The sequence below is a fragment of the Notamacropus eugenii genome, chromosome 6 (assembly GCF_028372415.1).
Source record: "Notamacropus eugenii isolate mMacEug1 chromosome 6, mMacEug1.pri_v2, whole genome shotgun sequence".
NCBI classification, from domain to species: domain Eukaryota; kingdom Metazoa; phylum Chordata; class Mammalia; order Diprotodontia; family Macropodidae; genus Notamacropus; species Notamacropus eugenii.
Window position 1 is genome coordinate 39,469,156 of NC_092877.1, and position 12,782 is coordinate 39,481,937.

A 12,782-nucleotide genomic window follows, 5' to 3' on the forward strand; every position below is an offset into this window, starting at 1 on the left:
TCTAAAACAGATCTCCCATCTCTCAGTAGACTCTGTGTGTGTGTGTCTGTGTGTCTGTGTGTAGATATGGGATGTATACACTGGGAGATACAGTTCCTGTGTCTATTTAGATCAAAATGAGATACTATACACAAAGTGATTAATGAACTAAATGTCAACTGCTACTATTGATTTGCTTAAATGTTTTTATTTGTTACAAAAAAGGGTCAATGGTGGAGGTAGAGGGTGATTAAGAGGAAATATTGATATAAAAAGGCATCAGTAAAATATTAACAAACAAATCATAGTTGAAGGTCTTTATTGGAACTGAAGGATGATGGTAAACACCTCTATATTCAGTATTTTTAAAGGAAGAATGTAATTGTAGAATAGAATCATGGAACTTTGAGCTGGAAGACAGAATAGAAGGTCTATTTCAATGCTCTGATTTTATAGGTAAGGAAACTGAAGCTGAAAGGGGAAGTCACTTGTCCTAGATTACACAGTGCATTAGTATCAAGTCTGAAACTAGACTCTATGATCACATTCATTCATCTATCCATTCAAAAATTCTGTTAGGCATACTATGCTGTGTTTTCAGAATACTCAAAAATATACCCACACCAAAGAATATAACACTGAAAGGGCAAACTTTTCAAAAGTGCTGAATTGCATCCATGAAATAAGGAAACTTCTACTAACTGCTTACTACCTGTATGAACTTAGGAAAGTCACTTTATCTCTCTATGGGTTACAAATTTTATCTCTTGCTACAAAACCTCTGAATCTAAGAGGACTGGGGATCAAGCATCTCAATTTCCTTCCAAGAGAAGATGCATGATATTCTTTGCCTTCCATCATATAAACTTCACTGGGCACTAGTCACGTAGAAGAAAAATTAAAAATAAAAGTAGATGATACTGCATCACTATTTTTACAAAGAAGCATTTCCACTTATTGGTATTGACCTGAGGGAGATAAAAGTTCTGGCAGGACCCACAACCAGATTACTCTATCTACATGGGGATGTTGTTCACTGAGAAATGTGGAGCAAAGTGAGCAAAGTGTCTAATGGACACTGCTTCCATAGCATTGCAAAAACAAGCCACTTGAGAAAAGCTAAAAGTGGGTTCTAAGAGCACATAAATCACTGGATGGCACCATTCATATCTGGAACGTGTGAGTTTCTCACAGCAATATTTTAATGACCTGAACTCTTGTAATGACTGAGTTTCTTTTGACGTGTTCTGGCATATTCTGTCCATCAAGACCATCCCTGCAAGCTCCACAGGCCAAGGATTGACCATATAAAGTCTGATAAACAAGCAGGTCTGTGAATTCAGAAGAAAAAGATTCAGAAGAAAAAATTCTTCCATTTCTCATAGTATCTTTCCATGTTTAATACTGTTGATTAAAGTACTGTAAATATCTTTGATCTATTTCCAACTCTCTTACAGATTAAAAATGTATTTTGTTTACTAGTTAAAATTACCCTAATAAACATGACTCGTCAAAAGAAAAGCAAGGACACTGTGTGATAAGGCAACAAGGGAGGAGGAGAGGGGGGAATCCAGATGCAATTAGTCCAGCAATTACCCATGTCATGAAACCAAAAGATGACAGACCACATTCCCAAATGGTAGGGTCTACAGTTCATGAATGTTATTGGTTTTCTTATACATAGGCTTGATGCTGATGGGAAGACTTTCTGCAACGAAACCAAAGAGGAGAAAAATATCTTTCTAATATTTTTCAGACTTCTTAAGAAAAAGTTACTAAATCTCTATCATGTATTCTGGGACAGTCACTATTTCTTTAAAAACAAAAAAAAGGAACCTATCAAAATACCTGCCTAACAATCTATATCCCTATGGATGGATAGATACAAAATAAATAAATGAATAAATATGTATACGTATGTGAGGGATATATATATGTATGTGTGTACATATACACACATATGCACATGCTATGTGTATAGGTGCATATGTACATATTTACATATACATCATATATATGTGTGTGTTTGTACAAACATATATTATCTGTTGTGAAAGCATTACCTCCATTTTTTTGTATGAGTAAAGAGGTTCATAGAGATTCAATCTGTTGCCCAAGGTCACATAGCTATTAAGGGTCAGAGACAGAATTTCAACGAAGATTCTGATTCTCAGACAAGTGACTGGTTGCCTGTAATTGCTGGTTTTTTCCCTATTACAGGATGCTATCTTGCTAGGAATTCTCCCAAAGTTTCATAGGATCACAGAATATCAGAATCGAAAGGAACTTCAGTTCAATTCATACAAGAATAAGAACCTTTCAAGATCTCCAGTGGTGAAGGAGTCTGCCACCACTTTGAGATAGCTGTTAGAAATTGTTTTTACCTAAAATCAGGCCTAAAATTGACTGCTTCTCCACACAGTTCTGAGTTTTGCCTTCTGGAGCCAGCATGAGAAAGACCAACCTATCATCCATGTGACAGCAATTTAAATGCCATCCCTACCTCTCCTCCTCCCCTTAGGTCTTCTCCAGGCTGAACATCATACCCAGTTCTTTTGACTTATCCTTACATGACATGAATTCGGGGTTCTTCTCTATCCTTGATTCCCTCTTTGGAGCATTTGCCTTCATGTATTCTTCAATCCAGTGACACCTGCCTTCCCTACCTCACCCCCACTCTGAGAATTTTTGCTAATTGTTCCCCATACCTAGAATTCTCTCCCTCCTCATAGCTTCCTTACTTCCTTCAAGTCCCAGCTAAAATGTCACCTCAAAGAAGCCTTTTTCAGTCCTCCTTAATCTCCAATTATGTGTGTGTGTGTGTGTGTGTGTGTGTATACATAGTTTGTGGAACATAGTAAGTACTTAATAAATGCATTGATTTATTGATTTGACAACTTAAAAAGTCATTCAAACTATTATTTTTATAGGGATCCTCATAATCTTAGAAATTATATTTGAAATTTTCAGCTATTTACATAGCAAAAAATTACATTCAAGATGAAGAGGAAGAAAAAAAGATATTGCCTTTTATCTGCATACAGAAGATTTTGGTGACTGAAACACTTCTATTATACTTATGCCTTTCTATCTCTAGGAAGACTATCTGGCCTGCAAGATCTAGAAGTAGTTCAAGTTTTCACTTGTCTCATTCCCTCTATCCCAGCCCTCAAAAGTCTCCTCACAGTTCTTGCATAGTTATTGTGAAAATTTTGGGTCATTTCCCTTTCTCTACACAGAAGTATGCAAAATCCAAAGAATCAACGCCAGTTCAGAAGAGAGTAGCAAAAAGAAATAGAGTCTTCCTGAGTCCAAACCCTTGACACTACTGGGACATGCAGTCTTGTAACATTCCTCACGTTTATAACTCCCAGGGTGGATTATAGGTACAAGGACTTAGGATCCATTATCCCCAGACCTTCCCTAAAACCATCTGCTTTGGGAGGGTGAGGAATCTAGAGTTTAGAGGGACACTAGAGATGATACAGACCAGGGGTTCTTAACCTGTTGTCTGTGAACTTTTAAAAATTATTTTTAATAAATATATTTCAACATGATTGGTTTCTTTTGTAATCCAATGTACTTTGTTTCACACATTTCAAAACATTATTCTGAGGTGTCCATAAGCTTCACTGGACTGCCACATGGAACAAAAAAGTTAAGAACCTCTTATTTAGTCAAATTCTCTCATGTTTTAGAGGAAAAAAATGAGGCAAATGACTCATTCAGCCACGAAGAGTAAGTAGCAGAGCTGGGTCTTTGAACCCAGGTTGGGTGATTTCAAATCAAGGAGAGGGTTATTTTTTCTTCTGAATGAAATTAATCTCTAAAGTAACCCATCCTAAAGGTTTCCTGCTGGTACTATGGGCATAAATGGGATATTTTATGTTAAATGTGGGCATAAATGGGATATTTATGTTAAAATTAGCACAACTAACATTTCTTATCTGTATTTGGTGGTTGGTTAAAAAATGTATATGTTAAAAAGTATGAGCCTTCTAGTCACTGAGAGAGCATAAATAAAATCGTTTGATACAATAAATACCTGCTCTGTTACTGTTTGAGAGATTGATAAATTCTGTGTAAATAGTGGGTGTTTTCCATATTTGAAAAATTCCTTGCATGGTCTCACAGTGATAAGATAAATGCTAAAAAGAGATGAGGAGCTATTGAAGACATAAAGAACTACAGATATGAGGTCCTTTATTTTCTCTGGCTGCACTGAGCAAAAGTTGCTGTTAAAAACAGTCTGACATTGCTAAAATGACTAGGTCTATAGCACTATGACCATCCTCAATGGGAAATGGGATAGACCGCTGTGGACGTTCTCCAAGCATGTCAGTAGAATGACTTAACAGTTAAGAAAATAAGCATAGGATCTTGGTGCTTCATAAAAATATGTGGTGAATTTTAGATCAACCTTAGAAGCACTGTAACAAACCAATGGAAAAAGCTACGACTTTCCATAATTAAGAAGCAGCCCCTAATGAGGAGTTCAGATTGATTTATTTCATTTTTCTCTTAAATTCTGATAAAGTTCATAATTTTAAGGAAAATGTTTGGTTTTTTTACTAGAAAGCAAAGAAAAAAAGATTTCTTCCTCCTTTTTAAACTGAATAGTTATTAGGAAGTTCTACTGCAAGACTAAGCTTAACAGTTTCATGAAAAAAAGATCCATTTCATGTCACAGACTAATAACTATACAATTATATGCAGGTAATAAATACTAATAATAGTTCATAAATAATGCCTTGGACTTGGTTCCTTTCATCTGAGGTCCTCAGAGCCATTTACAAACATTAATTAAGAAGGCCAGTTGAAGTCCAAGTAACATAATGCTGGGATGAGGAGTAAAATATTGGAAATCTGGGAGTAATAAACCAGCAAGGGCAGCAGCCAAGGAGCAAGAGTAAGAAACCAACCAAAATGCAACTATCTCCAAGACATTCCCATTTCTACTTGGCAAATAGGAGGGTCCTAAAGAGTAAACAGTGACTGAAGCATTTAACACTTTCTGTGTGCTAAAGAAGGGATCCAGAGAGGAAAATGCAGAAAGTGAAAGGTTAAAAATCCTGACCTCCACCATAGGAAAGACACTGAAAGTTCGAATAAGGCTACTGTAAGAGAATGCCTGAACAGTGTTTAACAAGCTCAGTAGGAGTCATGAGATGGTCACTACCAAAATGATGAGAAAATTTAATTGTAAAGACAGACAGATAAGATCCCAACATGAAATACAATTCTTTCACATTTAAATATCCTGCATCTAGGCTAATAGTATTTGTAAGTATGGAATAAAAGATCAAGACCAAGGAAACATTTGGCTGAAATGCTGAACAACGACTGGATAGAGGAGTTCATCTGATATGCCAATAACTATAATGCACTGCCCTGATACACCATTTTGTGTTGAGTTCTAAATGCCACATTTTAAGAGGACTATTGATAAAGCTGAGTACATTCAAAGGATAAGGATTAGGATGCTTAGGGGTCTGAACAGGCATGCTTTATAAGGATCAGCTAAAGGAACAGAGAACTCCTAACCTAGGGAACACTTAAAAGGCATGTATTCCTTGTCTTCCCTCAAATCAAGAGCTGTGAGGTGGTAGGTAGAAGGGTTGGACTCATTCTTTGTGACTCCACAGGAAGTCACAGGGACACAGTTTTGGGGATTAGAGTTATCCAACAACTGAGTGGGCTGCCTTGTGCTACAGAAAATTCCTCAAAGATATATATATATATATATATATGTTAAAAAGCAAAGACAAAACAAAAAACCAAACCAGGTCCTTTTTCAAACAGCTAGTTATCTAACTGTCCCATATTAACACTTGTGAAGTGGGTAAATTGGCATAACATCATGCCAGACAAATGATGGGAGGAAAAGTACCAAGGTCTGTTCCACCGACTTCTCAGAGGAGCCCAGAACGTCATTAAAAAATTCACAAGTGCTGTTAGATGACTACTGGGTCCAACATTGCCTAGAGTCACTTGAAAAGTCATGCAGGCTGACTTTGGATAAGTGCAACTCTTGTGGCTGCTCCTTGCAGGAGAGGAGCATCTCTGCAACCTGGGAAACTCCATCTTCAGGAGGGCAAGCACGGAAGTGCAATCAGATGAGAGTCATAAAACACACTGACCTGAATTTGCTGCTGCAGGAGATTGATTTTGTGCTGCTGTTGCAAAAGTTGCTGCTGCTGCCTCGCAATCTGTCAGAAAGAAAGTTTCATTAAGTTACAACGAAGTGTTTAAACCCCAAGCATCACTTCAGGTATGTCTCCTGGCATCTGAACGATATTTTATTGCACCTCTGTGGGCAAGGGCTACTAGAAAGTGAGTGAAGCAGCCCAGGAAAGGTGGAGCAAAGGACAAATCCCAACCTGGTGCCATCTCTCTGCTGGCTCCTAAATCGCTATGGGCAGATGAGCACCACTGCTTCAGGGGGGTTTTGCAGACGCATCATATCATCCAGACCCACACCTGTCGTCTTGAAAGGTCCAGAATTTCAATTTCAGGCCCTCAGAGAGGAGATTGTAAAACTGCAAAACTCCCGCTATACTTTTCTAATGACATTAATTTGGGCTGAGAAAGCAGGAATTGGAACTAAGAGTTAGGAAAATGAGTGGCTTTGCTACAAAGTCTCTCCAGACTCAAAATGGGAGTTAGAGGCAGAGTTTTGTCTTTTTCAGCATCTATCAGACACAATCTTCAGAAGAACTGAAAATCAAGCAAAAGTTGCTATAGGAGTCCCCAAAGAACCCTTCTCCAACACCTACATATAGGCAGAATATAGTTACATTCCAGTATAAGATCACTGAGAACTACGACTGGTTTTTTCTCTATTTTTCTCCCCAACACTTAGCACAATGCTTTGGACATATGAGTGCTTGTTAATGCTGCATTTATTCATTCTTATAGGTTTAAGTAAAATAATAACATGAATAACAATCATTAGCTTTTATATAGAGCTTCAGGGTTTGCAAGGAATTTTTACAGGTTATGACCTCATTTTATCCTCACAACAACCCTGGGAAGCAGGGCTATTCTTATGACACTTCAAACAGTTTACAGATGAGGAAACTAAGGCAGTTTTTTGTTGTGATTTGTTCACACAGCTAGATAGTGTCTGAGGCTACATTGGAACTCAGGTCTTCCTGACTCCGGGTCCAGAGCTTTAGCCACTGTGCCACCTAGCTGCTTGGATACAGAGATATATTTGATATAGAGATAGATGAGAGAGAGAGAGAAGCAAATCCTAATAAGGAAACTCCATCTACCAAATAAAGAGAGCCTGCAAGGTATAATCTAAAAGAACTGCCTAGTGAATTGAGAAGTTGGTTAATTTGTCTAGCATCAGAGAGCTAGGCTAGGATCAAGAGTAGGATGTGAACCTGGATCTTCCTGAAATGAAGGCCAATACGCTATTCACAGTACCACTGTAGGTGTATTTATGTATACATGCATGGGCATATATATATTTATATATGTATATATGAATACACATATACGTACATGCATATAGATAAACGTTACTTAGCTTTTTTTTTCCCCATTGCTTATGAAGAGAGCTACCTAAAGGCCTAAACTTCCAGGTAAAAGATTTCTCAGGTTTGTGCTTACAGAGTCACTCATGCCCTCCTAAGGGGAGAAAGTCAGTTTGATCATCCATATAGGGATTCCCAAACAGACACACCATTCTTTTTCCTGTTTAGAAAATTGGATTCTATGCCTGAAAACATCTTCTGGTGTACAGAAGGAAGGATTAAGCACTTCAAATAGTCTATCTCCGGCTGGATGCTCTCCTTAGGGGGGACCAAACAACTTCGCTGGGATAATGGTGCTTACCACAAAACACAGGCCAGATAGCAGGCTGCACATTAGCTCAAATATTGAATTGTCAGAGCTTTAAATCTTGAAGGCAATGTGGTGGAGAGAGGAAGCTGGCTTCTAGATCAGACTGCAGCAAAGAACCATGGACAGAGGAGGGAGAAGGGCCAAAGTGTCCCCTGGCCTTAAAGGTACTCTTCAGGAAAGAACAAGTAACTTGTCTTCCTATTTCTTAGCCCTAAAACAGAAAGTGGTTGTGCCCATATTCTAAGGACATCGTGGATCTAGGAGATGGAAGGTCTTGGGCTGTACTCTCCAGGCCTCCCAAGAAGAAGGAAGTCAATTCCCCAGGCCAATCACCTTCCCAGTGAGATGGCTGGCAGACAGACTTTGCCCAAGACCAAAGTGTTGCTTCAGTCAGTGGCAAGTTCTCAGATGGAGCTGGGGCCAGGGTAACTCAGTGGGAGTGAGAGAAGGGAAATGAAAGAATTCCACTCTAGCCCATGGACACAGCCAGCTCTCTTTGACACAGTCCAAATCACTGAAGCACAGCTCACACTGCAGCTCTTGGTTTGATGATAGGGCCTCTGAATATTTATTTCCTGCTTGGAAACCAGTGAAACACCACCAGGCATCTAATATTGATGGTACCTCCTAAGTGATAAAGTGATGCATAGAAATGCATCCCAAACACCACAGCGCAATTACCATCATCCACTCTGGATGTATAGGCTTGACACAGTGAAGTATGGGACATAAGCACCATGTGGCTCAAATTCTGAATTTTATTTGCCAATCGGCTGAGATACATGCTCGCTTCATTGGGCATGACAACCTAGTTTTAAGTGTCATTTAATTTTCATTTTGAAATATAATTACAAAGTGTTCACTGTAAGATATCACTCGTCTGCAAATGTGTCAAGATTAATTTGTGCTAGCTTATTCACAAGTGTCAATAGTTAATTACTGTGTCATCTCTGGATGGCTAAATGACATTCTAACTTCTGATTTTTTACAGTCTTCCTTTATGTTATTTTCCATTAGGGGCTGAGTCCATATTCCTACATGTGGGCAAATATTCAAGCACATAAAATACCAGACGTCACAACTCATTAAAATCAACAGAGCATATATTGCTCTATATACCCCTATAAAATACATTTAACTGAAAAGATAATTCCAGTAATAATGTCAGATTCCTAAAAACTGCACATTAATTTGGGTCTGTCTGATCTAATGCCTACAGGACTGCTCCATGGAATCATTGTTGTTAAGATTACTGCACTCTAATGAGACGTATAGAGCATTTGAGAGAGTGACTACCTTTAAAATTATATAGTTTAAACTTTATTATTCATCTTGTTTCCTTTTGAATAGTTTACAGACAGTTTTTAAAACCAGAAGCGCCTAAGCTGAACTCCACAGTTCAAGTTCATGGGTCCTTACGAAAGTAAATCTTTACAATCTTGGACAAAAGTATGGGAACTTGGCTTGAAAAATTCACCTGTGCTAATAAAGTCAAGTGTATCAAATAGCCACAGGGAGAACTATCCTTAAGTGAATGACTCCCTGACATGTTAATCTAGTGCACTGGTCCTATTAATCTAGAATAAGGCATATTATAGCTACTTTCTCCTTTGGCCACAAATGACCCCCCCCCCCAAAAAAAAAACCATCTCAACAGGTTCTAATCTAAGGACATGAAAGTTGAAGGAGGTCACTGTCCCCACATCTTCCCCAAAATTCTGAAGCTGTTTCACATGACTCCCAGTCCTTTGTATGGGGATCCAAGGCCAGGACAGGCAGCTCAGCATCCTGTCACCATGCCTCACCTGCTCTTGCTGCTGGCGGGCTAGGTCCATCTGCTGCCGCTGCTTCTCGATCTGGGAGGCCGCTAGCTTTTTCTGTTCATCGTGTGCAGCCAGGAGCTGCTCCCGTAAACTGATCAGCTGGGTGATCATGGTGGAGAGCTGCCGTTCTTTCTCTGCCAGACTCTCAGGGGTACCTAAAGGGAAGAAAAGAGATTGGGCATGTCTGGCAACATTCTTACAAGCAAGTGGGCAAGATACACAAGGGCATTTTGAGCCTAAGACACCCAACTGAGTCTACAATCACCAGCTCTTCCACACATCAATCTAGAGGTGGAAAGGATCCCAGGGGTCATCAAATCTAACTCTTCATTTTCCAGATAAAGAGACTGAGACTCAAGGAGGGCCTCTGACTGCAGAGCCAGACCTTTTTCTACTGTAGCATTTACTCAGAGATAATTCCAGGGGCTGAATACGGGCCTTCTTCATAAAGGCAGAGCAATAGCAAATCATGAGAGCAAGTATTTTGCTCACTAGAGCTGGGGTTCTTAATCTTTTTTATGTCATGGACTCCTTAAGCAGTTTGAGGAAACCTTCTCAGAATCCTACTTTTAAATGCATATAATAAAATGCACAGGATTACAAAGGAAATTAACTCTATGGAAATACCATTAACAATTTAAAAGCAAGTTCACAGACCCCAGGTTAAGAACTGTCACACTAGAATAATTAATGACACACAGCAAAAAGGGAATAGCATCTTCTGACCCCCAAATAAGAGCAGCAAATTAATTGCTCAAATACAAGACATGTGGGACATGGCTAGACAACAGTTATTGTGAAAATGACCTGGGGATTCCAGTGGACTGAAAGTTCAACACAAGACAGCATTAGGTATGGCTGGCAAGCCAGCTTAGTGTGATTTCAGGCTATGTTAAGAGACACAGTATCCAGGAGGAGGGAGATGAGAGTCAGTCTGGCTTTAAGCAGGATTATACTCAATTTGCTGTGTCCAGTTTTGGGTACCACAACTGAAGAAGATCATGGACAAACTGGAGCATGTCCAGAGGAGGGCACTCGGGATGGGGAAGGAAGGAAGAAAAGAAGGAAGGAAGGGAGAGAGGGAAGGGAAGGGAAGGGAATGGATATGGTAGGAAGGGAGAGAGGGAAGGAAGGAAGGAAGGAAGGAAGGAAGGAAGGAAGGAAGGAAGGAAGGAAGGAAGGAAGGAAGGAAGGAAGGAAGGAAGGAAGGAAGGAAGGAAGGAAGGGAGGAAGGGAGGAAGGGAGGGAGAGAGGGAAGGAGAGAGGGAAGGGAGAGAAGGGAGGGAGGGAAGGAAGGAAACATTTATTAAGAACCTACCATATGCCAGGCACTGTGCTAAGCACTTTACAAATACAGCTTCCTTTCATTCTCACAAAACTCTGGGAAATAGTTGCTGTTATGATGCCCATTTTATAGCTGAGGATACTGAGGCAGATAGAGGTTAAGTGATCTGCCCAGAGTGACACAGCTAGTAAGTTTCTGAGGTCACACTTGAATTCAGGTCATCCTGACTGCAGGGTCAGCACTCTATTCATACAGCTGTTTCTATAACTAAAAACACTTCTGTATAAGGACCAGTTAAAGGAACAAGAGGCAGCAAGAGAATGTTAGATCTGGTACGAAGAAGACTCTAGGGGATCATGGTCGCTGCCTTCAGGCATCTAAAGGATCATCTAAAGTCATGTAAAACAGGAATTAGATCTGTTTTTCTTGGCATCTGAAGGCAGAAAGAGAACCTGTGGAGGAAAGTTTTGGGGAAGCAACTTTCTCTCCAATTGACACAAAAACTTGCTAGCTGCTACCTCAGTGATGCTTCTCTCCATCAGGTGGGACCTTCAAGCACAGGACAGATAGTCCTCTGAAGTGAATAGTTTCAAAGAGATTCTAGTCAGGCTAGATGACTGCTGACCTTTCTTGCAGCTCGGAGAATCTCCCAAGCCAGAATGGTATAGTAGAAAGAGCCCGCATCAAAGACCTAGGTTGGGACCCAATCTCTGTTACTACTATTTGTGCTTCCTTTGGTCAGTAATTTATCTCTCTGAGTCTCAGTTTCCTTCTCCATAAAATGAGTGGAGAGATTAGACTCGATCCCTAGGATTCCAAAGGTTTTCTCCAGATCCTATAATTCAGATTGTGCAGAAAAAAGATATTGCAAAACCAATAAAATAAAACCAACCCCCAAAATGGCCAAGACAAGAAGTCCTCAATATATAGTACAGATTTCTTGTTTGTTTTTTAAGGGTCTTTGTACGCTCTTAGCTTCACCCCGAAGGGTGTCCCCTGTAGCCATGTGGCACTGAGATCAGGAACCCTCATATAAAGGATAAAGAACCAGGGTCCATTCCCTTGTCCATTGTATGAGTCTAAGGAGGGACTCAAAACTGCCACCAATGAGAACAAACTCAACCCAAGATCACAGTCTAGAGGGGAGGTGGAGTGGATTGGGGGGAGGGGGTGAAGACAGGACAAGCAGAAGTTCCCAAGTTCATTCTTTTGGAGGCAACAATGTTGCTTTGGGGCTCCCTCCCCCCTTTGTTCACTTGTCATCCTTCAAAGGACGCCAACATCCTCAGGGTTGAAAAGGTTATGCATAAGGATATGGTGTTTAATAAGGATGAAACCTCTGAACACTTACAGCATGCACTAATGGTGCTGAACAGTCTTTTATGGGTAAATTGCCAGCTCTCCTAAGTAAAGGGTACAGAATCCTTTTGTGAATCTAAATTAGAGCATTTCACTGTGGCACAAGATAAGAATTTCAACCCACTGTACTCGAGCCACACAGGTTTCATTATGAAGGAATGATCTATGATTTGAAAGCTTTTCAGAAAGAAGCCACCAGCTGTCAGTAACCACAAAGATAGTCTTTTTTTTTTGGTGGGAGGGGGTGACTAGCCTCCCAGTGGCTGTTCTTTCCCTCTTCATTCCTTCACAGGCAACACCAGAAGACAAGGAAGGGGCCTGGTAATACAGAAATCAAGAAGAAGCCCTTTTTTTGTTGTTGATGGCACTGTTCCTTTATGGGATCCTGCCCAAAGTAAAAACAAGGATGGCCCACTAAAAGGTGACTCTGCTGTATCAGAGAAGCTGCCACACACTTCAGACAAACTGTCTTGACCACCTAT

General features: G+C 39.9%; 1 protein-coding gene across 28 annotated transcripts in view; it reads right to left on the reverse strand.

Annotated features, from left to right (window-relative positions):
- The window catches only part of SOX6 (SRY-box transcription factor 6), a 666,349-nt gene that overhangs the window by 213,889 nt on the left and 439,678 nt on the right, over nt 1–12,782 (reverse strand). For all 28 annotated transcript variants that reach the window (XM_072619576.1, XM_072619573.1, XM_072619595.1 and 25 more), the window contains 2 exons: nt 9,639–9,811; nt 6,120–6,188 (listed from right to left, as the gene is read on the reverse strand). In XM_072619576.1, coding sequence (XP_072475677.1) covers nt 6,120–6,188; nt 9,639–9,811 — 242 coding nt within the window. The remainder of the gene's footprint in view (nt 1–6,119; nt 6,189–9,638; nt 9,812–12,782) is intronic.